The sequence below is a fragment of the Porcisia hertigi genome, chromosome 13, assembly GCF_017918235.1.
Source record: "Porcisia hertigi strain C119 chromosome 13, whole genome shotgun sequence".
In the NCBI taxonomy this organism is placed as follows: Eukaryota; Euglenozoa; class Kinetoplastea; order Trypanosomatida; family Trypanosomatidae; genus Porcisia; species Porcisia hertigi.
The window spans coordinates 472,004-498,929 of record NC_090572.1 but is presented as its reverse complement, the minus strand read 5'-3'; the positions used below and the strand labels follow the sequence as shown (position 1 = coordinate 498,929).

At 54.6% G+C, this 26,926-nt stretch overlaps 7 protein-coding genes across 7 annotated transcripts; all 7 read left to right on the top strand.

Moving 5' to 3' along the window:
- Positions 1-434: 434 nt before the first annotated feature.
- On the top strand, positions 435-2,348 carry JKF63_06335 (uncharacterized protein; the record flags this gene model as incomplete). Its single annotated transcript, XM_067902285.1, has 1 exon — positions 435-2,348. One exon carries the CDS (start codon positions 435-437, stop codon positions 2,346-2,348), a length of 1,914 nt encoding a protein of 637 aa, XP_067758782.1.
- Positions 2,349-4,742: 2,394 nt separating this feature from the next.
- Positions 4,743-5,483, top strand: JKF63_06334 (uncharacterized protein; the record flags this gene model as incomplete). The annotated part of the gene is made up of 1 exon (XM_067902284.1): positions 4,743-5,483. One exon carries the CDS (start codon positions 4,743-4,745, stop codon positions 5,481-5,483), a length of 741 nt encoding a protein of 246 aa, XP_067758781.1.
- Positions 5,484-10,059: 4,576 nt separating this feature from the next.
- Positions 10,060-12,459, top strand: JKF63_06333 (uncharacterized protein; the record flags this gene model as incomplete). Its single annotated transcript, XM_067902283.1, has 1 exon — positions 10,060-12,459. One exon carries the CDS (start codon positions 10,060-10,062, stop codon positions 12,457-12,459), a length of 2,400 nt encoding a protein of 799 aa, XP_067758780.1.
- A 3,420-nt stretch (positions 12,460-15,879) lies between these two features.
- Positions 15,880-18,219, top strand: JKF63_06332 (uncharacterized protein; the record flags this gene model as incomplete). Its single annotated transcript, XM_067902282.1, has 1 exon — positions 15,880-18,219. The coding sequence occupies one exon, from the start codon at positions 15,880-15,882 to the stop codon at positions 18,217-18,219; it is 2,340 nt and encodes a 779-aa protein (XP_067758779.1).
- Positions 18,220-18,667: 448 nt separating this feature from the next.
- On the top strand, positions 18,668-19,861 carry JKF63_06331 (uncharacterized protein; the record flags this gene model as incomplete). Its single annotated transcript, XM_067902281.1, has 1 exon — positions 18,668-19,861. One exon carries the CDS (start codon positions 18,668-18,670, stop codon positions 19,859-19,861), a length of 1,194 nt encoding a protein of 397 aa, XP_067758778.1.
- A 667-nt stretch (positions 19,862-20,528) lies between these two features.
- Positions 20,529-22,298, top strand: JKF63_06330 (uncharacterized protein; the record flags this gene model as incomplete). Its single annotated transcript, XM_067902280.1, has 1 exon — positions 20,529-22,298. One exon carries the CDS (start codon positions 20,529-20,531, stop codon positions 22,296-22,298), a length of 1,770 nt encoding a protein of 589 aa, XP_067758777.1.
- Positions 22,299-23,330: 1,032 nt separating this feature from the next.
- JKF63_06329 (uncharacterized protein) lies at positions 23,331-25,424 on the top strand (the record flags this gene model as incomplete). The annotated part of the gene is made up of 1 exon (XM_067902279.1): positions 23,331-25,424. One exon carries the CDS (start codon positions 23,331-23,333, stop codon positions 25,422-25,424), a length of 2,094 nt encoding a protein of 697 aa, XP_067758776.1.
- Positions 25,425-26,926: the final 1,502 nt, after the last annotated feature.

The window sequence follows — 26,926 nt, the reverse complement described above, 5'->3', positions numbered from 1 at the left end:
ATATATACGCGGTCAGGACAGGGAGAGGGGATGGGGGGGGGGCAAGAGGGGAGGCTGCATGTATTATGACTGGAGGAGCGAAAGAAAAGGATCAGACCCTGAGGGAGAGTGGGAGGAGGGGGAGAGCGACCGCCCTCTCCTCCCAATCCTTCGCCTGGCATTTTCCTTCGCCGTTGCGGTAGCTGAAAAACAAATGCCTCCGGCCTCTGTAGTGTTTATCTTTGTTTCTCCCGCTCTTCATCTTTTTTTCCCCTCTACACTTCGTCAACGATGACGAGGATGACGCCAACGCGACATCGCCATGTCACACACACACACACACACACACACGCACTCACACACACTCACCTCATATACACACACGCTACACTTGACGCACCCTGCACGACGATCACGACAAAAATAACAACAACCAGCCAAAAGACTTGGGCTTGATGTCTGTCCCCAACTTCACGGCTGAGGAGTTGGCCTACTACGCCTCCCTCAACCTTGATGACCCCGATGAAGCAACTCTGGAGGCATTTTTAGCAGAGACGGAGCAGGTGCCCGAGTATCACACTAGCGATACGGACACCACCTCATCCAACACGGCAGCATCCGCTGTCGAGGACGGGGAGGCGCTCGCCACTTCACGCGACAAGCCCCCAAGGGAGCACTTCATCTGTAGCGGCGTTGGGAAAGTGGCTCCCGAACGTGGTACCGCGCCTTTCGATCATCGACTGTCGACCTCCGCGTCCACGGTGCTAGCGAAGAGGCGATTGTCTGCAGGGCTGCCTCCCGTGCCTGTGTCAAGTACTACCGGCAGCAGCACTCGCTACGGTTTCACACAGGTGCTGGAGAAAGAGAAACTTGTTGGCGGTGTTGAAGGCATTGCCGATGCTGCGCTGCAGACCCGCTGCGTCGAGTTGCCAGCTAAGCAACTCACCTCCACTGCCCCTATCCAATGCTTCTTGAACGCCACACATGTGTATCTCCAGCACAACACCCTCACTGATCTGGCAGGCGTTGAGCTGCTCTCTCAACTCCAGGTCTTGGTGGTGCACCACAATCAGCTGACCTCCCTCGCCCCGCTCCAGCAGCTTGACCGCCTCTTCTACCTCGATGTGAGCCACAACAGCGTGAGCTCATCAGTAGACGCACTCCTGCGCGACGAACTCCCCTGCGCAAGTCTCAAAAGTCTGAATCTCTCCCACAACCCCTGTTGGACTCAGTGCGGTGAGGGCGCAGTAAATGGTGCTGAGGAGCGCCACCGTGCGTACGTGCAGCTGGTCTGCACCGCGTGCCCACTTCTCGAGCGGCTCGACGACGTAGAGGTTGAAGACGGCGAGGAGGTGGTGGTGCCGCACAGCGGCAGCAGCACTGAGAGTGAGGCCAGCAGCGCCCTGGAGCAGCCACCCGCCACTGTTGCCGACACCTCTCCGTCAAAAGCGAGGGGCATCGCTGTCAGACGTGTGCACCATGCCCTGGAAACTGCACGTTCAGCCCGTACACCACCGGGCGTGCCACATAGGCACACGCGTAGTAGTCCCGAGCCGTCTAGTTGCATCTCTAGCGGTGTGGCAGGGCCCTCGCTTCAACCACACAGCAGCGATGAGGTGGAGGAGCTCACTTTGCTGGATGAAGAGGAAACGCGCTTGGTCCATCAGCTGATCCTCCGGCGCGCTGTGGATGGCGCGCTAGAGAGCCCGAAGGGAGTCGAAACCCCTTCGACTGACGACCCCCTACACTTGAGCCGCAACTGTGCCGGCAGCGCCCACCCTCACGCCAGCGCCCCCGTGACAGAAGCAGCAGCAGAACGGAGGACAGGGGAGTTAACCGAAATTACGGCAGACGAGTCTGCGCTCCTCGGGACGCGAAGCAACACCCTTCAACTCTACCGGAACCTGCAGTTCACACAGGCGGTGAGTCAGGCGCGGCTTCAGCGCGACATGTTGGCCTACTGGGATGATGTGTCGCGGGTGCTGCAGACAGCGCAGGCGCTGCAGCAAGACCGGCGGCGCCGGCTACAGCAGAGACTACAGGGGCAAACCCCGGAGTACATGGACTCGTTGGCTTTGCTTCAAAAGGAGTCGTATGTGAAGGACCTTGATCGATATCGAAGCAGCGACTGGATTAAAAAGCACGCATCGGCTGGCAACGATGCCGCTGCAAGTGTCTCTGTGGCTCCCCCCAGTGTCGCAGCGCCCAGCGTTGGTGCAGCCGTGGCAAAGAAGATTACTGATGTCGGTGGCAACTCCACACCGGCTGCCTCCTCCGCATCCAAACGGGCACCAGGGAAGGCCCCCAAAAAAACGCCAATGGATGTCAGTGCGCCGAAGCGCGTGCCAAAGCCGCCTGCGCCTCGCTAAACGTCTGCTTCTGGTCACATGTCTCTCTTCCCGTCCTCCCCCCACCCCCCATACACACACACACACACACCACAGCGGGGAGAGGGGAAGGAGGCTGTGGGTATCCATTTGGCTGACGGAACGGACTGTGACTGAGGTGTCGCTGCCCGCCGCCTCAAGATGCTGCTGCGGCTGCGGTGGCTTTGGACAACCACCCACGCAAATTTGATGTACAGCTCGCATCACTTCTCTTACCCCCTCTGTTATCTTTGCCGAGCTTCATTTGCAAGTCCATGTGCACTGCAGCCCTCCATTTGGTTCCCCAGCCTCTGCCTCAGCCCTCCACGGGCGCTGACTTTCCTCCTCTCCAGGAAACAGCGCATATCCGGACCGCAGTGTTGGCGTTCATCGACAAAAATTCAACAACGCCTGAAGGGAAGAAGGAGGGCGGGGCGGGAGGAACGCCCTCCCGCCTCTTCCCGCGAGCGCGTCCGTGCTCTAACGACTCTATCACCCCCGTCGGTGTTCGCTCGCGCACCTTCAGAGGCGTCAGTGCCCCGGTTAGACGCTGCGCAAGCGGCGAGCGAACAGGCAAAGCGTATCCCACTCGTTTTGTACAGTCTCCTTTGTTTATCGAGCAGCCGGGCTGTATTTCCCTGTGTACCCCCTCCCTCCCCGTCCCCACCCCCACGCTTTCCCAACCCCCTTCATAAACGTATACATACAGATGCACACTCGAATACATGGACACAGGCTTGTGCGATGGTGGACCGTCAGGACGCCTGTGGCAGTACCCCGGTGACACAAACGCATCGGAACAAGAAACGTACATGAACTCAGCCCGTGTACTCGTACAGTAAATGGCACCCTCACAAGGGTGGCGCCAGAATTCAGATTGCGATGCAGACGACCAAACCTGCTGGATCCCCACGTCTGGCGGGGAGTCGTGGATTTTCTTCAAGCTTCATAGGGCCGCTCCCACACACATAGTGATAACATCTGCGTATCATCACCCCCGACGCCCTAATGACACCTGTACTGAGGCCGGGAGAGTGGGTGCCTCATCGCCGGAGTGTACATGCATTCAATATGGGCCACTGCGTCGGACCCGCACTTTGAACAACCACGGCGAGGCAAACGCGTATTGAGGCACATGGGGGGGGGGGCCTTTTTTTTGTACGTTGCCCAGGGGCTCTAGTATGGACTATGTGCCCACCCCCGCCACACAGACACAGTGCGCGTTCTGGACTACACGAACGTACGGGGAGGGGGTGCTTCGAACCCTTTGGTTCTTGTGACAGGTACCGCTGGCGACAGCCGTCCACGACACAGTGACTGGGGTTTTCGAGTTAGGTTCCAGTGCTCATGAAGCGCCATTACGCGGCGAGCGTGCCCCGTGGGGGCTGCGGCTCAACTTCGAGCACAATTTTACACTTCATGACGCTCCACGGGTGTGTACCCGCCCCCCGGGGTATTCCTGCTTGCTCAGGCGGACGCACCTTCCTGAGCGTGTGTATATAATGGTCACCCACCCCTCCATACAAAAAAAAAGGGAGCGTAGGAATTTCGGCAAGGCGCGGTTCATCACAGTGAATAAGCGTAGTTATGCGAGAGGAGGCATGGTGAAAGAACCTTGTGCTCCCCGTCGATGACCGAAGGCTTATCCCCAGTCGCCCACCACCACCACCACCACAGCACGGCATGTGAAGTTTGAGTCCGCCGAACTTGGTACGGCTGTTTCCTGCTTCCTCTCCGCCTCTCTTCCCCCCCCCCCTTCATCGCCTCTCGTGTCACTGTGAGAGACGACAGAGAAACGAAATGAACACCGCAACACAGGCACTCTCTCTCAGATAGGCGTATGCCCCTCTATATGTATGTGTGTACGTGTGTACGTGTGTGTGTGGGGGGGGGGGCGAGAGAGATTGGAAGTGCATTGCTTTGTTTTTCTCTCTCTCACAGGCCCTGGAGACAGGGAGGGGAGAGAGTGGTGTCAGCGCTTGAAGACATGGAACGTAAGCTCCAACCGCCGCTCTCCGCTTTTCCTCAACTTCTTTTCTTGCATACCCTGTCTCAAGTGCCTCCCAGCCGTCTACACTGAACGTGGAGGAGGCGGGTTTTGGGGTAGCACTCATTGACCACCCATTTCACACATACGCACACGAATATTTATATCTTTACATATATATATATATATATATTGCCCCCACCCTCGCGTCCCCGCTTCCCCGTTGCGCGTCTTGGTGTGTGTGTGTGTGTGTTTCACGGCCGGGGCTGGACACAGAGGAGAGTGGGACCCACCGATACACACGTAAAACCACCGCCGCATCTTCTAAGCTGCTACGAGAGCAACAGAGGGGAAGAGAGGAGGAGGAGAAGAAGCAACAACCACCAAAAGGGGGGACAGACCACCTCACGATGTCTTCCACTCTCCTCACGAGTATCCTCGCGAAGGTGGAGAACGAAGTACACCAGCGCCTGTGCAGCACGGCTGCCTCGGCGGCGCCTGGTCCCTCCACTTCTGTAGCCCCGTTCACCTCGCTCTCGCTCCTCACCTCAGAGGACTGGAGCGGGGTGCGGTGCTCGCTTGGAAAGGACCACAATCCTCCACCTACCATTTCCAGCACAACAGATGACGTTAAAAGTACATGGCGAAGTCACCAACCAACATTTGCCGTCGAGTTACTTCAGTATGTGCAGTTGCGGTGTGCAGAGCTGCCCATGCGTTTGCAGATTGAAGCATTGCAAACACGTCGCTACGAGCACCTCTTGCGCCAGCACACGCGCGAGCTCGTCGCTCTCAGCGAGTACATGACACTTATCGGTTGTAATCCCCCCACGTTGGCGCCGATGCCTCGGGGGGTTTCAGAGTCCACGCAAGATCTGGCGCAGCTGCCCGACGATTTACGTGCGCTTCTAGCGGAGGAGGAGATAGTCCCGCGCCTCGAGCGCTGCAAGGCACGTATCCGCGAACTGGAGACGATGATACGGCAGGACGCAGAGGCCAAATTGAGATGCTGCCAACGCATGGTGCTCCTCAGTGAGTTTGTTCATGCGCTGGTGCGGCACGCTACTGCACAGGTAAGGATGTACAACGAGGAAACTAAAAGCAATGACCCCGCCGCCGTGGTGACGACGAAGCGACGTCGTACAGAGTAAATATATATATATATATATATTTATATATATATAGACGAATTCTCCTGTCTTGGCTATGCTGCCTTCCGGTGTTGAAGTTTGGCTTTACTTGATCACTACCGCGCCGTTGACCCATCCTTCCGTGTCGGTGCACTTGTGTGTGTGTGTGTGTGTGTGTGGATGAGGGAGGAGAAATGATCCCAAGCATAACCAAGAGAAAAAATATATAATGTGCATCTGCTTTGCATCCATCAAATCCTCGAAGCGTACAACTTGGAAGGAAAAGGGGGCTGGAGGGATACACTCATCGTGTGCCCCCCCCCCTCCCCCCTTGGAAGAGTTGGCTGAGCGTTTTGGCCGAGCTGGGGTGCTTCAACCTCCATAAATCTACCCACTCTGCCATAGCTCCACCCAACCCCCTCCTCTTGCTTGTTTTTTTTCCCTGTGTATGGTTTGTGTGTGTTCCAACTTCCTCCCTCTGATCCCCGGCTCCCCACCCCCCCCCCCCCCCCCAAAAAAAAAAAAGATCGAAAGGATATCCCCTCACGCACAACTCTTCGGGGACTGGCCAGTGAATTGCCAACACACACTCGCTCCACTCACTCACTCACATTGCTCTCCTTTATCTCGCTACCAAGCAAGCATCAATCGGCCCTGTTTTTTTTTTTCGCCCCCTCCTCATCTTCCTCCCCCTCCCTGCCCATTTGCGTGCTCACGTGTTCGTTGATTACTTGGATTTGTGACTGTGTGTGTCTGTGTGTGTGTGTGTGTCTATTTATTTGTATATATATACTTTTTTTTGTCAAAGCCTCTCTGTACCCGTTGAGTTGTTCGTTGAAACAAACAAAAAAATAAATAACATCTCCTTCGGTTTTATTCTTTAACGGTTTTCGTTTTTTCGTTTCTTTTTTTTTCTTCTCTCCCCGCTAAAGTCGCCCCCCCTTTTTTTGTGAGCAAACGTCTTCGTTTGTGTCGCTCGTGTGGTGCCCACGCACCTCCCTTCCCTGCCACACAGACGTACACACACACGTACAGGGATCTTTCCTCACCTGGGTTTCTTTGCTTATATATATATATAAATATCTGTGCAGCAACAAAATTAAGAGCCGCTACATCACCCGATCCCACCCCACCCCACCCACTACCCTCTCCCCCAGGACACTTCTCTTGGACCCGTGGTGGTCCCCCCCCTCCTTCCTTTCTTTGTGTGCCAACGGTTCATTACTTTTTTATTTTATTTTGTTGTTGTTACTGCTGTTGCAACTTTCTTTTCTAAGTGGAAAATTTTGGAGCACAAAAAAGAGAGAGAAGAACCCCCTCCATCGCAGACACGCACACCCGTCTTTCTCCTCCTCCTCCTTATATACACAGACGAGGTGTCCTGTTGCTGGATCAAGTGGTTGTCTTTCACTGTGTGTGTGTGTGTGTGTAGCCGCTTACTTTTTTTTTATTTGCTTTCCTTTGAATTGTTCAGTAAAACAAACAAACACCAACAATAACATCAAAAGCGGTTTTCATCTAGGCGTCCAACTCCCCCACCGCGCGCAGCCGTGTCGAGGGAAAGAGAAGGACGTGGAAGAGAAGCGGGCACCACGCAAGGGAGGGGGGAGAAAAAAAAAAAGAAACATCTCTTCCCAAGGGATAAAGACAAAAAAAACGCTCACACGTATACATCGATCAGCATACCTACACATTTTCACACACAGACACCATACATTTACATGTATATTTAGCTTTTTGTATAAGTATATATTGTCTGTGTGTGTGTGTTAGGTTATCTTTTCCACTTTTACCCCGGGGACGTCCACACACATCCTCCCTCCCCCACCCCCCCGATCTATTCCGCATAGTTGTCAACAACAAAAACTATATATATATATATATCGTCATATTTTTATCATTAACCCGGCTCCTACACACCTTTTTGTTTTTTGTTTTTGTTTGTTCCCCCTCCCACTCCCCTCCTCCCCCCCCCCTCTCTCCATTCACCCCTTTTGCTGTTTTGTTTTTTTTTCACTGAATTGTTTCCATTTTTGCTAGAAAAATAAAATCGTTTTTACGTTTTTTTCTTTTTCTTTCGTTTTGTTGTTCACCACGCTATTTATTTGTCAGTCACTTGTGTGTGTGTGTGTGTGTGTGTGTGCGTGCGTGTGTGCGCCGACTCTTTTGTGTTATTATTGTGGCCAGTCTGTGCCCTACCTCCCCTCGACTACTCGACGTCTTTTCTTTTTATTATTATCGTATGCGTGGCCAAGTCGAATTTTGTCTCGTATAATATATATATATATATACACTGTTTTTATTTTTTTATCCTGTTTCTTTCTTTTTAGCCCCTCTCTCTCCCCCCTCCCCTCCTGCCATCTGCGCTCTCCCCCTCTTTTCACCTGCGTCTCGGAAGTAGTGTAGGTGTATTTCTTTTTTGTTGTTGTTGCCGTTTTTTTTTTACTTTTCAGCTTACTGTCCGAGGGGGGAAAAACGGCATAGACCATCGGGTGCGTGTGTGTCCGTGTTTTTTTTTTCTGGACCTCTACTAGGAGTGCCCGCTTCTCCGGCTTCTCTGTTTGTGTTGCCCCTTTTTCTTTCTTTTTTTCATATTTATTTATATATATATCCTCACCTCCTTCCCCTTCCCCTTCCACCACCACCCCCCCCTTTTTGTAAGCCATTTTTTTTTGTGTGTGTGTTTGCGATGGACGGTCCAGGTGAGGAACAAATTACAGTACTGTCGTCCGCTTCGTCGTCACCCTCTCTCGTCTTGTCGGGCGAGCAAAACGCCATCAAGTCAACTCCGCAGTTGCCGACATCACCGGCTGCATCGAAAAGGCGTAAGCCGGCGAGTACGCAATCTAGGAGTGAGAGCGCTTCCGAGATTCCGCTGGTGCAGGATCATGCGCATGGGGTGAAGGACGAAGCGTTACCGACACCGCCGTCGTCGTCGTCGTCAAAGCGGGCTTCACCCGCTGGTGTGGGCAGGCTTAAAGGCAGGGAAATGGGCAGTCGCCCACAACAGCGTCAGATGCAAGGAGCACCGATGCCCAGCAGCTCTTCGGTTCCACCGACTACGGTGTTTGTGAAGCGCACCGTGAGTAACAAGAGCAACGAAGATGGGGACGAAAATGTGGGTGGAAGCAGTGTGAGCAAAAAGCAAGCAAGGAAGGCATCCTGCGGCGATACAACGGGCACACTCGCGGCTACAGTGACAGGAGGTGCAACTCCTATCACTACGGGTGTGCCCTATTCGCATTCTTCCGCTTCTCTCCCTCTTTCTCAACGCAGTCATATGAGCATCACCACAGCTTCATGTACCCATAACACAACTACTGTGTCTCCGAGTGGCGGTGGCGGCGGCAAAAGGAGCGCCGCGGCCACCAACAGGGCCAACAACACTCCTGTTGTACCCCCGCGACTTTTTTGCGCGGCTGGTAAGCCGCAGCCCTCTTCAACGGTGCCGGCCACGGCCTTCGAGGAGCCCGTCACGTCAAAGGTACAGGTACGGCTCCCAACGACGACGACGACCACCACCACCACTAGCACAGGTCACGCCGTGACGCTTCTGTCGTCTCCGACTGTCGCTGAATCGACGCCATCTGTCAGGCCAGAAAGCACTGTGCTATCGAATACACAGACGTACTTCCCCATTGGCGGGTCGCGTCAGCGAAAGTGTATCAGCGTGCCCACCGGCCCTTATCAAGTCGACAGCAACGAGACCGAAGACACCTACATGTGGGACGGTGTCTGTAGTGCTGGTGAGCGTTCGATAGGGAACTCACATCACCGAGCCGCGCCTGATCACGGCAGCGATTCCAGGGCACGTCTTCAGCCTCACAACACAAATATGCGAGAGGTTGCCAGCGAGAACGAATTCGTGGATACGCCGCCCACACAGCCTTCACTGAACGCAGGTTACTCTGTCGAGGATGAGGGCACTTCCTCTCACACGCATTCGACAGCGAGCATGTGTACCCCCCTCTCGGCCCCGCCTGCGTCGTTGTCGCATACGGTAAGTATGCCAGCAGCGTCTCCGTCACTGGGGCCTGGTACCACCGCCTTCCTCGCCAGCGCCGCCCCCGCCTGCCCCGGCTGCGTCTCCACCTCACTTCCCACCCCTGCTGCCCTGCAAGGCTTCTGCGGCGGCCGCCGTAGCAGCAACAGTAGCAGCACGAGGAACGCAAGCAACGTGAGTCTCAGCACTGAGCATGTGCGCAACTCCACGTGTATGGGTCTACTAACCTCCCCACTCGTATCGCCTACAGGTGTCAGTGTGGCGAGTGGCAAAGCAGGGACGTTCAACTTGCCTGTCAACCGCGGTAGCGCAGCACACAGTCGATGCGACTCGCACTCGCCAAGTGTGTCGCTGCGCACGGCGACACATGACCCGTACAACACCTCTGCTATTGTGGCGACCCCGATCCCAAGTGGTGTACCGCGCACCAAGAGCCTCACCAGTCACCACCTCACCTCTCCAACGACGACGCCGACCGGGCAGGGTATGATGCCCCCTCGAATGCAGTTCGCCTCGGCGCCCGTGAATGGAAGTGCGTGCGGGGTTGGTGGCAACGCCGTAGAGAGTGGCATCTCTCACTCGGACACCGTGAGTATGAAGTCGAGCATGGCGGATTTGACTCGAGGAACGCATGACAGCATGTCCATTTGTGTCCAAGGTGGGGGGAGCTCTGGCAAGCCGCTCCCCAGCACCTCCATGTGGAATTATTTTCTCTGCGGCCCTCAGGGTCCCAACGGCGGCTACGCGGCTCTGCCGACCGCGCGATGCGCCCACGAGGCAGCGCCGGCGGCATCACCCACATCATATTCTCTGGGCGGTGAAAGCGGAGCTGACGCACCTTGTGAAATCGCTGACCCACAATACCACTCGGACCGAGTGCCGTTCGAGCAAAGGTCACACCATCTCCAGTACGACTGGCCGTACCAACGCAACGAGGAACAAGGGCAGCAGATGCCGTATGTCAACAGCTACGCGCCGCCGTACGAGTCGCAGCCCCCGGCGCATCACTCCCGCAGAGGACCGGGACAGAAATCGTCCCCACACTACCGCAGGGCAAACATGGCGCATGGGCGTCCGATGCCCATTGTGGCGCAGCAGCGACGACAACAGGGGCGGTATTTATACCCCCTGGCATCCGATCAGAACGCCATGTATTATGGGAATCAGGCATACGCCGAGCCACTGTTGAACTGCCCGAGCCCCATGCAGAAGGAATACCAATCACAGAACATCCCGCTGCCGCACACACCACAAGCGCATCCGCAGAAGCACACACACGCCGCCGCCGCCGCCCCACTGGCACGGCAGCCGCCGTACAGTGCTCAACCGCGGCACTCAGTGAAGCAGCCGCACTACCCCCAGAAACCGCTCGCTGGGCGAAGCGGCAACTCAGCAGCGATGCCAAACAACTGGAGTGGTCCACGCAAACGCACACCTCAGAATGCACTGCTTGGCCTCTTTTCCGAGGGCACCATACAGTTGGGCGATCGGACACACCTCTTCGCAGACCGAAATGGGGTTCCCTACGAAGACGAGCAGCAGCAGCAGCAGCGGCAGCAGGAACTCGGATATAAAGCGCGGCACGAAGGCGTGCCTTTTGGCAGTGATAATAGTCTGGATCACATCCCTCAAGAATGCCAAGCGAGCCAGCAGGGATCTGGGTTTACTGCTGCTCTTGAATTCGAGAACGGAGAGTACTCGATGGTGATGCCCTCAACGCTGGTTGTGGGACAGCGGCAGCGCCAGCCGGGATGCCCCCAAAGCGTTCACTTCGACCCAGCGCCCGCGCCTCACACCCTGGGAGAGTACTTCAGTGACGATAATGGGCCAATTCGAATGAACTGCGATGCTCCCCACACCCCGCAGTCCCAGCACGCCGACCAGCACAGAGACAACGCTCCGATCGTGACGGTGGGCGACATGGTGACTCCACAGCCGCAGCACGTGGCGTCCCAAGACGTCTCACGCACTCCGAACCGCCGGGCAGGCCACGTTACGCATTATCCAGGGGGTAGCAGTGGCAGTGGACCCAGCAAGAAACCAATGCTCACCCACAGCAATGTGAGCGGGGCTATAACAAGTCGAGAGGCAAACGAAAGCGGCAGCGGCGACAGTAGTGGGGGTGCGGGCATGACGCAGATGTACAACGTCGGAGGCGGCACTGGCGCGCCGGCGTCCACGTCACTCGGTGGAGCCTCCAGCGCAGCAGCGGCCGTGACAACGTACAGCACCTACCAACGTTACCCTTCCACGAACAACTATGTGATAAGGTCCGGCGACGTGTACCCTTCGCACCTCGAGCGCCGCACAACGACCTCGGTGGCAGCGACGTCGTCCTCGCAGGACGGTGCGAACGAGTCTCGCAGCACCAGCAACGCGCTCTTTGTGCCCCCGCTACCCCGCAGTGCCGGTGCGACGGACGGCGATACCGCCATGGAGCATCGACCGCCCCAGGGCCAGGCTGTCAGCACATGTGCGCCACTCAAAGGACAGCAGCACCAGCAGAGGCACCCCAGTGAGTGCAGCAGCGCCACGGGCGAGTCACAGACGACAAACGACAGAGAGGACTACTCGCCACACATTGCCGCACCAATCAAGCATCGCCCCATCATTCCCTCAGTGAATCAGCCGAACCAATTCGACGGCATGCATGATTCACAGCACCAGCCGGAGGAGCAGTACCGGCCACCAAGCGAGAGAGGAAACACCGGCAGTGACTATCACGGTCACGTGAACAGCACATCCGAGGCATGCAGAATAAGTGGTATCTACGCACAAGGGGCGAGTGTGTCGAGAACGCCATTGCTGAACGAGGATGTCAAGACCAACACCGCATTCTCCGGAAGCCCCTATGACGGCTGTCCCATGGCGCCGTCAAGAGAGCGACGGAAAAAGGCGAACGCTGGTAGACGTGGCGCAAGAAGTATGCAAACGCCGGGCATCAGTGCACCACTCACCCAGCAGCAACAACGGTGGCGCATGCAGACGCATTGATAGATGAATTCGCGCGCCACAACGAGGCAGCGAAACGCTGACAAGGCAAAGCGCCCCCCTTCCCCCCACCGCTGCCGCCGCCGCTCCACCCCGCTCACTCAAAACCCCCATTCGTCCGTCTGCCCAATTCCTCCTTTCCTGAACCCCCCCCCCCAAAAAAAAAGCGTATGACTATCTGCCTGTCTGTGCGTGGTTCATCTATAAAGAGGGCAATTGTGAAAGTGATGAGGTCGATCTTCCATCTCACACACCGGCCTCACCTGCCATCTGGTGGAATGGTCTTACTTTGCTTGTACACAGGTGTTTATATATATTTATGCATGCGTAGATGTATATATACCCCTTCCTCCTCTCCCCCCCCCCTCCCCCGTTTTCCTCACTTCTTGAGTGACGCATAAAAATCTCTTCCGTGCGCTGCATCTTTTTTTTTCTGTTGTTGTGCTTGAGCTATGCCCGGTCGTGTTATCTCACCTTTACCTCCTCTTCATCCCCCCTCTCTCTCCACCTCTTCATTCGCTTTTTCCTTCGGGGTGGTGCTTGAGATTTTTCACGTTTGGGCTCACGATGTTTTCAACGTCATCCCGTTTGCTGTGGTTATTCTTTGTATGCGTGCTGAACCTTTCGTCTCTCCTCCTCCTTCCCTTTTATTTTCTTCAAAAGGCAGTTTTTAATATTTTTCTGTTGTTGGTGCAGGTGGTGTCTCCGTGTGTCTCTGTGTGTGTGTGTCTCTGTGTGTGTGTGTGTCTGTATCTGTGGTCTCCCTCGTATTGGCAAATGTATCGTTGTCGCTTCACCTGTACGGTACCGCATCATTTTTCTTCCTTTTCTTCATGACAATTTTTCTGTCTCTTCACCCCTTCTTCAACCTCTCTTTTTTTTTTTCCCGTCCCCCTCCCCCCACCCCCGACCCAATCTCGCCAACCCTGCTCTTTCTAGCTTGGTATGTATCGCGTCCTACATGTGAGTGCTAGTGCCTCTCTCGCTCTGTCCTTTCATGTTAGGTGTACATAAACATCTCGTGTGTGTGTGTGTGTGTGTGTGTCTATCAAAATACCTCCGTTCCCCACCCCTCTGCAATTTGCTTCTCTCTTCTTTGTTGTTCCTATATTACTCTCTGTTACTCTCTCTCTCCCCCTCTCTTTGTCACTCCCACCCCCCCCCTCCCGTCTTTTTTTTTTTTTTTTTTTCTGGTTTCGCTCTGGGCGTTGTCTATCGCACGCCGTCTCGTCTGCTGGCGTCGATGGCTTGCCTGGCTCTCACTGTGTATTTTTTTTTTTCAGTTGTGTTTAATTTTTATTCAGGTGGGTGTGTATTTTCAAGGGTTGGGAGACCCCCTTCTTCCTTTTCTGTCCTTGATTCTCTCGCCTCTACTGCTCGCTCTCGTGGTGTGCTGATCGTGCCACTGACAGTTCTTCGTGGAGGAGGGAAAAAAAAAGAGAAGAGACTTAAACACTTATATATAGAAATATATTTGTCCTACTGGGACGCCTCTTCTTGTCGTTTTTTTTTTCCTCCCCTCCCTCCCCCTTCCACACACACACACACACACACGCACACTTGAATATAAAAATGGGTATATACATATATGCTTCCTTCTTGCATTCAGAAAAACGAGAGTGGGAGGGGAAGGGAGACCTCACTCCCGCTCGCTCGCTGGGCTTGAATGCCTGTGCGTGAGTGGAGGAGGGGGGGAAGATAGGAGGGTACATGGTCCACCTTCACATCCACTCGCGCGCCCGCCTGTCACCCGATCACTTAACAAACTGTGTGTGTGTGTGTGTGTGTGTGCGTGCCTCTCTATCGCCTCTCTTTGCTCTATGTCTCGGTTTTTGATTGTTTTCTGTTTTCTCAACTCTGATATCGGTGTGAGTGGGTGTGGGTTCTCTTCCCCTCCATTGTTTCCTGTTTCGTTTGTTTATTGACTTCGAGTTTAGTGTTGTGTCCGGCGCTGGTGGATCTCTATTAGCTGGGATGCTCCTGCCCCTTACCCCGCCCCTCTTCGCCCCCCACCCCCCACCCCCGAAACACTCTCTCTTTGGTGGTGTTGATGAGATCCCTTCTTGTCCCTATCAGCCCCTACCTGCCCGCCGCCAGACCACTTTTTTTTTGTGTGTGTGTATTGAGGGAAGAGTCGAGGAGTGAGGAGAGGAGAGGAGAGGACGTAGTCCATGTAAGGTGTATTTGTATGCGCTTTGGTGTGTATGTGTGTGTGTGTGTGTAACGGTAGGTGCAGCCACCGGGGGGTGGGGGGAGGGGGAGGGGGGGACTCCTTCTAATGTGTAACAAAAGTAATCTTGATGTTTATATTTGTCACTTGCAACACACACACATGCACACATGCACATCCACCTATCACATCTCTCACAGTTCCACTCTCCCCCGCCTCTCTATTCTCAGATTTAAAAAAAACGCAGGTTGAGCATGAAAGAGAGCACCCGTCGTACTCTCTGACGTCGCTCGACGCTTTTCAGGTGTTTTTCCTCTTCGTGCTTCGTCGCTTTGCTTGTGCCCTCGTGTCTTCTCTCCCTGTCTCTCTCCCCCCCCCCACCCCATCCCTCCGTCTCTATTGGTGTGTGTGTGTGGAGGGAAAAGAGGGGGTCTTCTAAGAAGTGCACCGATCAGTCACGGGTGAACTGCCCCTACTTCCCCCACCCCACCCACTCTTCCGCACAGTGGATGGCGCCTGTATGTATGTTTGTGCTCGCCCCTTTTTCTTTTTTTTTTTAAATAAATGTGTGTCCCCGTCTGTTTTTTGTTTCTCTTCGCTAACAGAAAACAACAGAAAATCGCCGCCGCCCCCCCTCCCCTCCCCCCTTTCCACCACACTCTCCCCACCGGTGAAAAAAAAAAGTGAGACAAACAACATACAGCAACAACAACAAAAACAAAAACAGCAGTAAATGAACCGCCGCTGACCCCACCTATCTGCTGGCTAGCCGTTGGGGAAAAAAAAGGGGGGTGACATAGACTCGCGAAGTCAATGGATCTCTGATTTCTGGAGTGTGTGGTGTGTGTGTGTGTGTGTATCCGCTCTCCCTCTATATCGAGCGAGCCCAGTGAGATGAAAAGGGGGTTCTGCCTTGTTGTGCAGCTCCCCCCCTATGCCCCTTTCTCCAGATCTGTAGTAGCACTCCACTCTCGAAGAGGGGGGATACAAACAAAACAGCGTAAGCTTCCAGTCATCCTTCGCTTCTCTCTTTCTCTCTTTCTCTCCCCTCTTCCCCTTCCTTCACGGCCACACGCTCGCTTGTTTCCCTCCGGTCTAGCCTGGGTAGGGCTCTCTATTACACACACACACACACACAGGCTTTAGGAAAACTCTTTTTATCGAAGCCTTTCCACTTTCTCAAGTGTCTCGGTGCGCGCGGAGCCTCGCTGACAAGCCTCGTCGAGACACCCCACCCCCGTTTTGTGAATCACATGTGGACTCGGCGGCGTGTCTTCCCAACCTTGTTGGTGCCCGCCACTTCACACACCGCGGCCCAAAGCACCCCGCTTTACAATGAGCAATGTCACAATGGGACACAAGCATCAGCCTTCACCGTGGAGGAAGGTGACTTCAACTTTGTCTGTGGTTTGGACTATACCCTTGTTCCCACCCATGGTGCAGAAGAAGCGACGGCGCTGCTGTCATGGGCCCTACCTCCCTCATGGGCTGGAGATGGCAGCGTGTCAGCTGAGCTAAGAGCCTCGAGGCTGGCTGCTGCGTTGGGCAGCGCCGCTGTTCTCGGTGCGTGTACGCAAGTGGAATACTTTTTTATCGGTACAGACAACGGACATGCCTTCCTAATGCCACTACTGCCTCCACACCTCCTCGAAGCCCTCGTTGCGGAGTGCGGCAAAACGACGCTGCCCGAGCTAGCCCATCTCTGGCAACATGAGACAGAACTAGCACGGGCGGCTGCACGGGGCGACGCGTCGGCGGTCCACGCCATCAAACAAGACGGCCGCGCACCGCTCAATTGTGTGTGCCGTCGACGTCTGCACCGTCACGCTCGCGAGGAGCCGGTGACTGTCATGGACCATTTAGGAACACTCTTCGCCTCCGCGGCATCCTGTGGGGATACAAGTGTTGCGCTGAGTTTCTTTCATCCCGTTCCAGCTGGGATTACGTGTCTGCCGCATGCATCCGTTGTGCGAAGCATCAAGTTGTGGGAGGGCTCCACCTTCACGGCGTCGCCGAGTCATGGCAACCACAGGGAAGAGAGCCACTTACCGTGGCAAGGTGCACTGCAGCGGTGGCGCGGCGCCGTCGGCGCCGCTGAGCCCACAGCCGTGTATGTTTTTACTGGTGATGAAGCTGGTCTCGTGCGACTGTGGCGAGTGGATGTGGTTACCCGCTCCTACACGCTGCAACACATCCTGGTGTGCAGTGCGAACATGCAGGGCATGCTGTCACCGCTCACCCCGTTTGCGCGAGAAGACAGCTCGAAGAAGTTGCCGTCCAGAGATGCACACTGCGTCGTGCATTGTTTGGAAGTGGATGAGCAAGCAGGCCGGGTGTTCGCCGGGACAGAGGGCGGCGTGCATGTATGGGCCATCGACAACTTGCCGTGGCGCGGTCCAGAGTCGGCCTCAGCCGACGTTCTCGCCGCATACCACCCTCTCTGCTGGGATGAGCAGTGCCGAGCGCCTCTGCCCTGTGCGTTGTTGCACTACGAGGCCTTGCCCCCCGCGGACTCCAATCCTGACAGCACACTGCCCACATTCTCGTACACAGCCTCTGAGAAGACGGTGGAGTACCGTGCGTCACGGCTCGCCAACCATCACGTCTGGGTACTTCCCGCATCCATCGTCCGTTCTGAAATGGGGCATGCAATGGAACGCCGCGGCAGCAATGTCGGCATGCTCAGCGGGTGGAAGCCCAAGTACGAACGTGTGGTCACGGGCGGGGCCGCGGTCGGCGTGGTGTTGAACACTGTTCAGCTGAGCGGAACGAAGACTTCAGGCGACGGTGCCACAGTAGGAGACAGACTCACTGACACCGTTGTGCCAGTCTCCTTCGAAGGTGGTGAGCTCAAGAATGACATGCGGGTACCACTCAGCTGCGTTGTACCGGTTGCCTACCCGCTCACCTTCCTTCGAACACCGGGGACGGCGTGTTTTGCACTTCGTGTGCTCGCCGCCCGCCGTCGCCTCGTGACCAGCTGTGCCGATGGCACAGTCTGCGTGTGGACATGCCGCCCCCAAGACGCTTCGTCTGCCACTGAGGCCGAGACATACGTGCCTCAGCTGGTGACGAAGACACGGCAGGCGCATCGTGGCCTCGGACGGCACATTTGTGTGCTGCGCACCCCAGACGTCTTCGTCACGTGCTCCTACGACGAGGGCCTGGTGAAGGAGTGGCATGTGTACGACGAGCCAGAGGCGCTGCTGCGGTGTGCGCGTCGCTTTACGGTGACACAATACTCGTCTGAAAGCGGTGGGGTGCAACAGCAGCAGCAACAGCTCGCCGACACGCTCAAAAATGTACTGAAGCCCAGAACGGCCACCAGCGCAGCAACCAGCAGCGACCATGAAGAGGCGTCAACGACTGATGAGGGGGATGCGAGCGTTGGTGGAATTTCGTGCGCCGCCGCCTACCCCGCATTCGGTGCTCTCTTCCTCGTTGGCGCCTTCGAGTCAGTCATTCAGACGTACAGCCTGAACGAAGTGGCGGGCTGCGAGCCGCCGTGCAACTACGTGTACAATGGTCACAAGACGGTGCGGTTGCCCACTCCCATGACCGAAGACGTCTACCGTGAGGTGTCGACAAAGTAAACGACACACGCACAGAAAAAAAAAATAATAACTCCCCATACACGGACGGTTCTCTAGCCTTCCCCTCAAGCCTGTGGTCGTTCTCGCATCACGCCGGTGTGGCGAGACGTTGTTGTCACGCTTCCCTAGTTCTTGTATCACTTCCCTACCTCTGTATGCTTCTGTTGCCCGGGTTCTTCCATTTGCACGTCACTGACGGGGCCCCCCTCGCACGCGCTCCTCCCCGTCCTCCGCAGCAGTCTGAGAACGCAGAACACGCAGACACCAAAACGGTTCAACGAACTTTTTTCTCCATTATTGCGTACACGGCCGACCCCGTTTACTGTTTTTTTTTCTTTTTGTTGTTTTGCTTTTCGCTTGGCTACCTCAGAGTTCGAATCTCTGCCTCTTTGATATTCAAATCACCACAGGATCACCACCACCAACACGCGTTGTCAAGCGCCTGCCAATGGCGGAGTCAGTGGAGATGAAGCCACGCTTCGAATACGCAAAGCGCGCGGCGATCGGCTCGTACTGGTCGAATCGTCACGCAGACGGGAAGCACTTCAAAAACCTCGGACCACCCTCGCAGCCTAGCGCGCCAGTTTGGGAAGTCGTGAAATGGGGACTACCCCACATGTTCAAAGCCATTCCAAAACCGGAAGGAGGTTATGAGGCATTCGGCAAGATCTGGTGGTCGCCTTGCAACATGGCACAGTCAGTGGCGCAGTGGCGAACGAGCATGAATAATGACGAGGCGCATCCGGTCAAGGACCGGGTGTACTGGATCGGCCACGCTAGTCAGCTCCTGTGCCTTGCAAGTGGCGTGAACATCCTTTTCGACCCCATCTTCTCTCCGCGTGCCTCACCGGTGTCGTTTGCCGGACCGAGGCGCCGGTTCCCACCAGCCACCACAGTAGCGCAGCTCCCGCCGATTCACATTGTAACCGTCTCCCACAACCACTACGATCACATGGACAAGCAGAGCATAAAGGCCGTTGCAGCTCGTTTCCCAGATGCCCGGTTCGTTGTGCCCCTGAACCTGGACCGCTTTCTCCGAGAGTGGGGTGTGCCGGCTGCTTCCATCATCACGCTGGACTGGTACGAAGCGTGCGAGTTGAACGGGGTCCGGGTCGGTTGCACGCCGGCCCAGCACTGGGGAAAGCACAGCGCCTTCGATAACAACGAGGTGCTGTGGTGCGGTTGGTGCGTCGGTTGGAAGCCAGGTGAGCAGCAAAATATGCCCCAGGCATCTACGACAGAGACGCCTACACCCGCCAGCGGCACCCTGACACCACGAGGGCATCAGCAGATTTGGAACAGCTACAAGAAGTACTTCTTCACGGGTGACACGGCGTACAATGTGAATGTTTCGACAAGCATCTACGCGCATTTCGGTGCGATGGATATGGCCGCACTTCCGATTGGAGCGTATGCGCCGCGGTGGTTTATGGCGCGCGCCCACGTTGACCCAGAGCAAGCGGTGCAAATCCTCCAAGACCAGCGCATACGCCAGGCCGTGGCGGTGCACTGGGGTACTTTCGAGCTGGCCGACGAGCCGCTCGATGAGCCGCCAAGGGCCCTTCGCGATGCCCTCCGGGCTGCCGGCGTCGACGAGAGCAGGTTTCAGACGATCCCCATGGGCAGGTTCATCGAGTTCTAACGCCCCATCCAGCGCCGCAGCGGGGCGCCAAACCCCCATACGCCCCCCGGGGGCCAGGGGTTTGACGAGAGCGCCCCCCCTCTCCCCACCCGCCAAGGCACAGCCATACCTCCACCGAGCAAGCACCCTGGCCCCGCGGCCACCGCCAGGCCGGACCCCCCCCCCACCCCCAACACCCCTAGCGGCCCGAGGGAACACAGCCCCCCACCCCCACCCCCCCGGACACACACACAAAAGCAAACCAGCCAGGGCCACAAGGCATAAACGGAGCCAGGGCGCACCGCGGCAGTGGAAATCGAGCTGTGGATGCTGACAAACTAAATCCACTCCGCTGACAGGTTTTTGCACCGCAGGCGGGTGCGCAGAAAAGACCCCCAACACACACATGCGCTGCCCTGCGGCGTTCAGTGGGGCACGCGAGTTGCCACTAAGTCTCAACACCCTCTGCATACCAGAATGACTTACACGGTGCCAGAACCATGCCCTTCAGAGATGCTCAAGAAATAAGCAACAATCACATTGTAATTTCCCTTTCCACATCCCCCCTTTTTTCTCACTGCACGCAGCTGTCACCGCGCGTGAAATATAAAGCTTTCCCTTTTTTGTTAGCCTTGAGCACTTTTTGTGTATGTAAGCGCGTATCTATTCACTATTCCGTTTCACTTCAATGTCCCGAAAGGCCTTTCTGTTTAGTCTACTGCTGGCGAGCATACTTTGCGTGAGCGCTGCCAGCGAATTGGATCACATTTATCATGATGGCGATGAAGTCAAAGTCTTTGCTAAGAAAATAGGCCCTCTGGCAAACCCATATGAGACTTATGACTACCGAAGCATGCCAGGATGTCTCTTGCAAAAACATGAGAAGTCACTCACTCTTGGTGAGCTTCTTACCGGAGAGCACAGCTTAACTCTACCCACAGACATTCGGTTTAACCGCATCGCTCAAAATCAGCTTTTGTGCAGTTACAAAGTAGATGCGCAGCAATCAGCTCTTTTGACAGATATGATTCGAGGCAACTATCGTTATGAACTCAACGTCGACGATCTACCAGTCTGGGGGGCTATCGGTAACGAAACCGCGGACGGGGAGGTGGTGATTTTCACCCACCGCACGTTTTACATCGGTGTGAACAATCAGCAAGTTGTAAACATCACCCTTGAGTCAAGCTCCGCTAAGAAGCTCGAAATCGGTACCACATACGCGTTCACATATTCGGCAGTTTTCATCCCATCGAGCGTAGAGTACACCAATCGATTTTCAGCAGTATTTGAAATCCACTACATCAGCTTACGAACGCGATTCATCTCTCTTATTAATTCGGTTTTGAGTGTGCTTCTCTTCATATCCGTCATTACACTCATTTTGTCACGAACGCTAAGGTCCGAGTACGCGAAAATGGAAAGGGACGCGCAGCTGCGTTATGACGGCCAAGACATCATCGACGAATCAGGATGGAGGTGCCTAAACGCGGATGTATTTCGGGTGCCGCAACATACTGGCATCTTCTGTGCCATCCTTGGAAGCGGCACGCAACTTCTGTTACTGACAACATTAGACATTTTCCTCTCCGTCATTAGCAGCTATCGTATTTCCTTGAACCACGACTTAGTTACCTACAGTGTACTCGGGTATATCTTTACCAGCGGCATTGCTGGTTATGTGTCCGGGTATCAATTTATGACATGCGGCTTCCTGGCGCCGCCCATGGCGTGCAAATGGATTCAAGCATTTCACATGACTTTCCTCCTAGTGCCGCTCATTTACGCGCTCGCTTTTCTCCCCTCTTCTGCCGTTGCACTTATTTACGGGTCGTCGCAACTTCCATACTTCAACGGTATTCTTGTTCTTCTGTGCCTGTGGGTTTTCGTTGCCTACCCGTTGTGTCTCGCCGGTGTGTTGTGCAGCCGTTATGTATTTCGTCGAACGGAGCGAAGAAGAAATATTCCGCACGTCAATCAAATACCACGTCTAGTTCCGCGGCCACCACGGAAATTTCTAGCACCTCGCTATCTGCTTTTGTTTAGTGGCGTTTTTCCTTTTATAACTATGTTTATAGAGTTGACGTTCGTTTTCAATTCTATATGGACGTCAAAGGTCTTCTACTTGTACGGGTTTCTCATCGCCACGACACTCCTTTATGTTGCTGTCACCGCGAGTGTGTCGGTTGTCGCGACGTTTGTACTTTTGTCAACAGAAAACCATTACTGGAAATGGATGTCTATGGGCTTTGGAGCATCCTGTACGGTGTACTTCTTCGCCTATGCTGTTTTCTTCTATTTCTTCAGGACAAGCATGCATGGGCTCTTTATGTTTGTGGTCTACTACTCTTACTGCCTCGCGTTTGGGTTGTTTTTAGCTCTTATTGGAGGATCAGTGGGCTATTTCGCCGCTTCTTACTTTGTGAGGTTAATTTATGCCCAAGCGAAGCATGATTGAGTGAGTGACGGTCGATTTGTGTGCACCTGCGCTGTGGCAATCTAGGCTAAGATGACTGAGTCACTAGCAACTCCAAAGGAGTCGCTTGTGATGCTTTCACTGGTTACCTCTTTCTCGGGAGCTGTTGTCACGAAAGAATTCTTCGGGAGAAAAATGAGGTCAGCTTTTACTGAAGAGTGGTTCTGTCTTTTGTCGCTGTTTTTTGTCTAAAGACCTGTCTCAATTCGCCCATCTATATGTAGGTGCAAAGCGTCGAAGCCCCTGTTCTACCCCCCTGGGGGTCACAATTCCTGACTCTAGTCAAGCTCCAGATGTGATAGTTGTCCAATGTGCAAATTCAAAATAAGTAAGCAACCAGTTTCGTCGAGATGAGCAGTCTAGCACTTTAACCCCATCAAATGCAGTCGGCAGATGCCTTTTTTTTTTGCCATTTGTCTTTTTGATATGATGCTTGCATACACACACATACACTCACAAAAATGGACGTAATCGACATGGCACAACCTCTTTACTACTAGAGAATGACTGTGATGCCACTGGTTCTGAGAATATATATATATGCATCCCATGGAAAAAGATAGGGGATTAGACACCGTTGAGGGGCCGAGAAACCGTTCTTTTCTGTGCTCCTGTGAAGAGAGAGACCCTGCTTCCTCTTAACGGTTCGCTTTGCATTGCTATTTCTTCTGGTGTCAGCTACTGGAGGAAGAAGAAAATAATCATGCCACCAAAGTCACTGCGTTTTTACTTACGTTATCGCCGAAAGCACTTTTTTTTTGATTTCCTCATCAAGACCTAATTTCTATCTGGCCCTGCGCTTCTTCTATTTCTCTATTTTTTTTTACATTTCGATTCTCTCCTCGTTACTACCAACAACAACAACAACAAAACAAATCGAAAGAAATAAAAAAAAAATGGGTGTCCCCCTTTCATTTCTACCCATCCCCGCGTGGAAACTCTAACCGCTTATGTTATTGACACCGCCGTAAAAAAAAAAGATATATATGTATACGTAAACATATAGGTATTATAATGAGGTTTGGCGCCCTCCCGACTGGCATCGAGGATGACGAGGTTTTGGCATCATTCAACGTTTACGTTTCGCCAGCGCTTGTAAACCAAGCGCACATTTTCCAGTACCCGCTGCGCCGTAAGCAGCGACCGTATGAGGCGACGGAGGTCAAGTTGTTCAGCACCAGCGGTCCAGTAGCCGAGGACAATGCGACTCCTCTGACAAGTGGAAAGGGTGTGCCGGTATTTCAATCGGGCTCGCGCCTCACAATGAGGTGCTCTCTAGACACGTTTGGGTCCCCTTCGTTCCGACCGTCACAGGTATCCCCAGCGGAAATGTTAGGTCAAATGGAGCTCCAGCGGCACCACACCTTCAACTACACGTTGCAGTCGCAACCTTTTTTGCCGCAGTCTAATTATGTAATTGGCTACATTACAGCGGAGGGCATTCATCTTACCCCAGTGTCGACGATTCAGCAGTTCACCCCCGCGCTGAATGTGCCAGAGTCGGGTACTGGTGCCGTCCGCGTCACGGAGGCGTTCTGTAGTCAGGTAAACTCAGCTGCCACGCCCGGGTTTGCGGCGGCAGATCGCATCCAGCGTGAGCTGCGGCGCCAGCGTAGTCGAGTCTTAAACGAGGAAGCTGACACTGCGCAAGAGATACAGTTGTTTCGTTCCGACTCTGTGGAGAGCTCGGCAATTCGCTCGCGGTTGCGCTCCTCTACCTTAGAAAAAAGTTTTGACAATTCGAGCGCAGCCTCGGATCCGGCGAGAGTGGAGAACAGTCTCTTCCCTCCTGAAATTCTCGAATCTGGAGGCATCTCTGGCGGTGACGAGGCATACCCCGCGATGATCATTCACCGCTTTGCAAACCGCAAATCTGTCTCCGAGCAGACTTGTCAACTTCTTCAGCGCTGTCATATTGTCACGCTTCCGATACTTCAGAGTGTGGTGGTGCCTTACACCTTGAATGAAATGGTGAGGACGATGACCATACCGCCGGAAGCGCAGTTGGTGGAGGCATTGAAGTCATGTGCCGTGTGGCTCCACGGTGTATGGGTTAGTCGGTACTGTGACCAGTTCCGTGGATCCGTGGCAGCGCTGCGGGAGGTGATTTTGGCTTGTTTTTACCAAAGCCAGGATGGAAGCGTCTCGCGGGCTGACCTAAATGCTTTGGTCACAACATCGGCCGCGCGCCGCTCGATCAAAGACATTCTTGTAACGGTGGCGGTACTGAACACAGAAGAGCCCGATCCATCGAAGCGTCGATGGCGGCTGAAGTACGTCCCTGCAGATCGCGCCGAACGCGAGGCAAGTCTGCGCGCTTTTAAAAGTGCCTTTACAGCTGAGGAAGCTAGTCAACACGAGTCGTGGTCTCGACGTTGTGCACAGGTGATGACACACATCCCTTATATTAACGCAGGCCGACCTGCGCCGCAGCTGTATCTGCGTCCGCGCGGCATGCCGCCCACCACGAGCATGTCGACAAGTGCGACACTTCCGTACGGTGGCGCGGGCCCAGGACAGCATGTCGCTTTCCCGGTGAGCTCCATGGCCAGTGGCCATGCTGGAAGCAATGTCCACGCGTCTGCTTCGCCATTCAGCTCCCCAGTCTCTGGTACCGACATGAGCTTCAAGGACGCTGATATTGCGCCAATCCGCCGTTACATCCGCGAGCTCTTCGCTGAGCACGGCGTCATCAATAAGCAGCGGGTGAAGGACCTCGTAATTAAGGCACAGGAGGCTCGATATCCGCACGCAACCAAGGCGATGCTGAGCACAGCCCTCCAACAGTGCCTCGACAAGTTCACAGATGCCACGTGGATTCTCAAGTCTGTCGGGGAACCGCTTGTGGATTACTACCGACCGGCCATTCTTTCTGTGGTGCTGGAGTTGCGCCAGTTTGAAATGGCAGCGCTCACGAAGCGGCTGGAAGAGGTCGTGCGGGCGCGTGGCTTGACTTCTCCACCAGAGTCTGTCGCACTGCGCGGCCGCGCTGGGGGTGCGGCTGGTTCATTGGAGGCCGTGGTGCAACGCGTTGTGGCGGAGGTGGCCGAGTTCAAGGTGGGTGGTCGACTCTGGCACATAAAGGGCGGCAGTTTGATGAATGAGTAAAGACGCGAGGACGGAGAGGGGTGGGGGATGGGGAATGAAAAAAAAAGCAGAACTTTTTCTCCTTCGGTACCTCTCTATTTTTTTTTTCTCATGTCCCCCCCTCTCTGCCTCCTACCTCTCCCTCCAGCCCTTGCTTTCCTGCCACAGCAGTTTGGGGTATCCCTTTTTTTTCTGAGTTTTTTTTTTCTGTTCACGTAACGCAACGTCAGGGAAAAAAAAGGAGTGGGAGTTTTGTTCATGTCGCTTTCTTCCTTGTTTCTTTTGCCCATCCGCTTTTTTCTCACCCCTCAAATGAACGTTGCGAGAACAAAAGGGGAGCAGCGAAACATATATAACGGAAACGATCAAAAAAGAAAAAAACCACTTCTCTCTCTTTTTTTTTCTCCTCCTCCTCTGTATGTGTGTATCCCATTCCCGGAGAAGGGCGGTTGAGTGTGTGTGTGTGTGTCGCTGTGTCCGTCTGTATATCCTCCATAGTGCGTGTTGGGATTGCTTCGACCCCTTCCCTCCTCCCCATTTCGTTTCTTGTTTTCTTTTCGCGACGTTTTCACCCTCTTCCCTACTCCCTCCAGACCTCTTCCCCCCCCCCTCTCCCACCCACAGACACACGCACGGCGATTAAGCGCCGGCTAACAGGCGGGAGGGGGCGGGGAACAATCAAAGATCCGTATAACCGACCAAAAAAAACTATATATATGCACGCACGGATATCGTTACTGTCTCTCAGACATCTCAGACATATTCCATGTATCGCCGTGCACACGAGTGAGAGTACATTTGGTGACGCTGGGGATGTCTCTTCACCAGAAAGGCTAGTACAGCGCTAAGGTGATATCTTCAGTTACATGTGCGGGGGGCGGGGCGGGGGCGGGAGGGCTATATCAGGGACTCACTGATTTCACTGGAACATGCGAGAGAGAGACCCCCCCGCCCCCTATCACCTTGACCGGTGCTCAGTCACCTCTGGCTTTGACAAGGTCGAGCGCATACGACGTGTGGAGGTCAAAGCAATGAATCGCTACACGGCGGTCTGTGGGCATGTCCCGCGTGTGGTCCTTCGGGTCGGAGCGACCGGCAAACACGTGTGCGCTGCCCATATGATTGTTGAAGTCTCAGCGTCACTGAAGCATACTCCCCCCCAAGTGCCCACCGTTGGTCAGTCTCGCACTGCCTTCGAGAGAGGTACCCTGTGGCGACTTGCGAAGCAGGCGGGGGTGGAGTTTAGTGTAGGAGGCTGTGCATTGATGACCGAATCGGTCCTACTGTGACCCGTGTGTAGATGTGTGTGTCCACGCCGCCAGTTCTTATCGCGCACTTTGGGAAATCCGTGACACACACACACACACACACACACAGGGTGTAGAGGAGAGGTGGGGTGGTGGTGGGAGTAGTGTAACCAGGTTGTATGGGCACAAAAATGGACACGTTGAACAACAACCAAAAGCAACAGCAAAAAAGAGAGAGGGTTTCTGTGACGATGTAATCACTGTGCACCCGTCCTC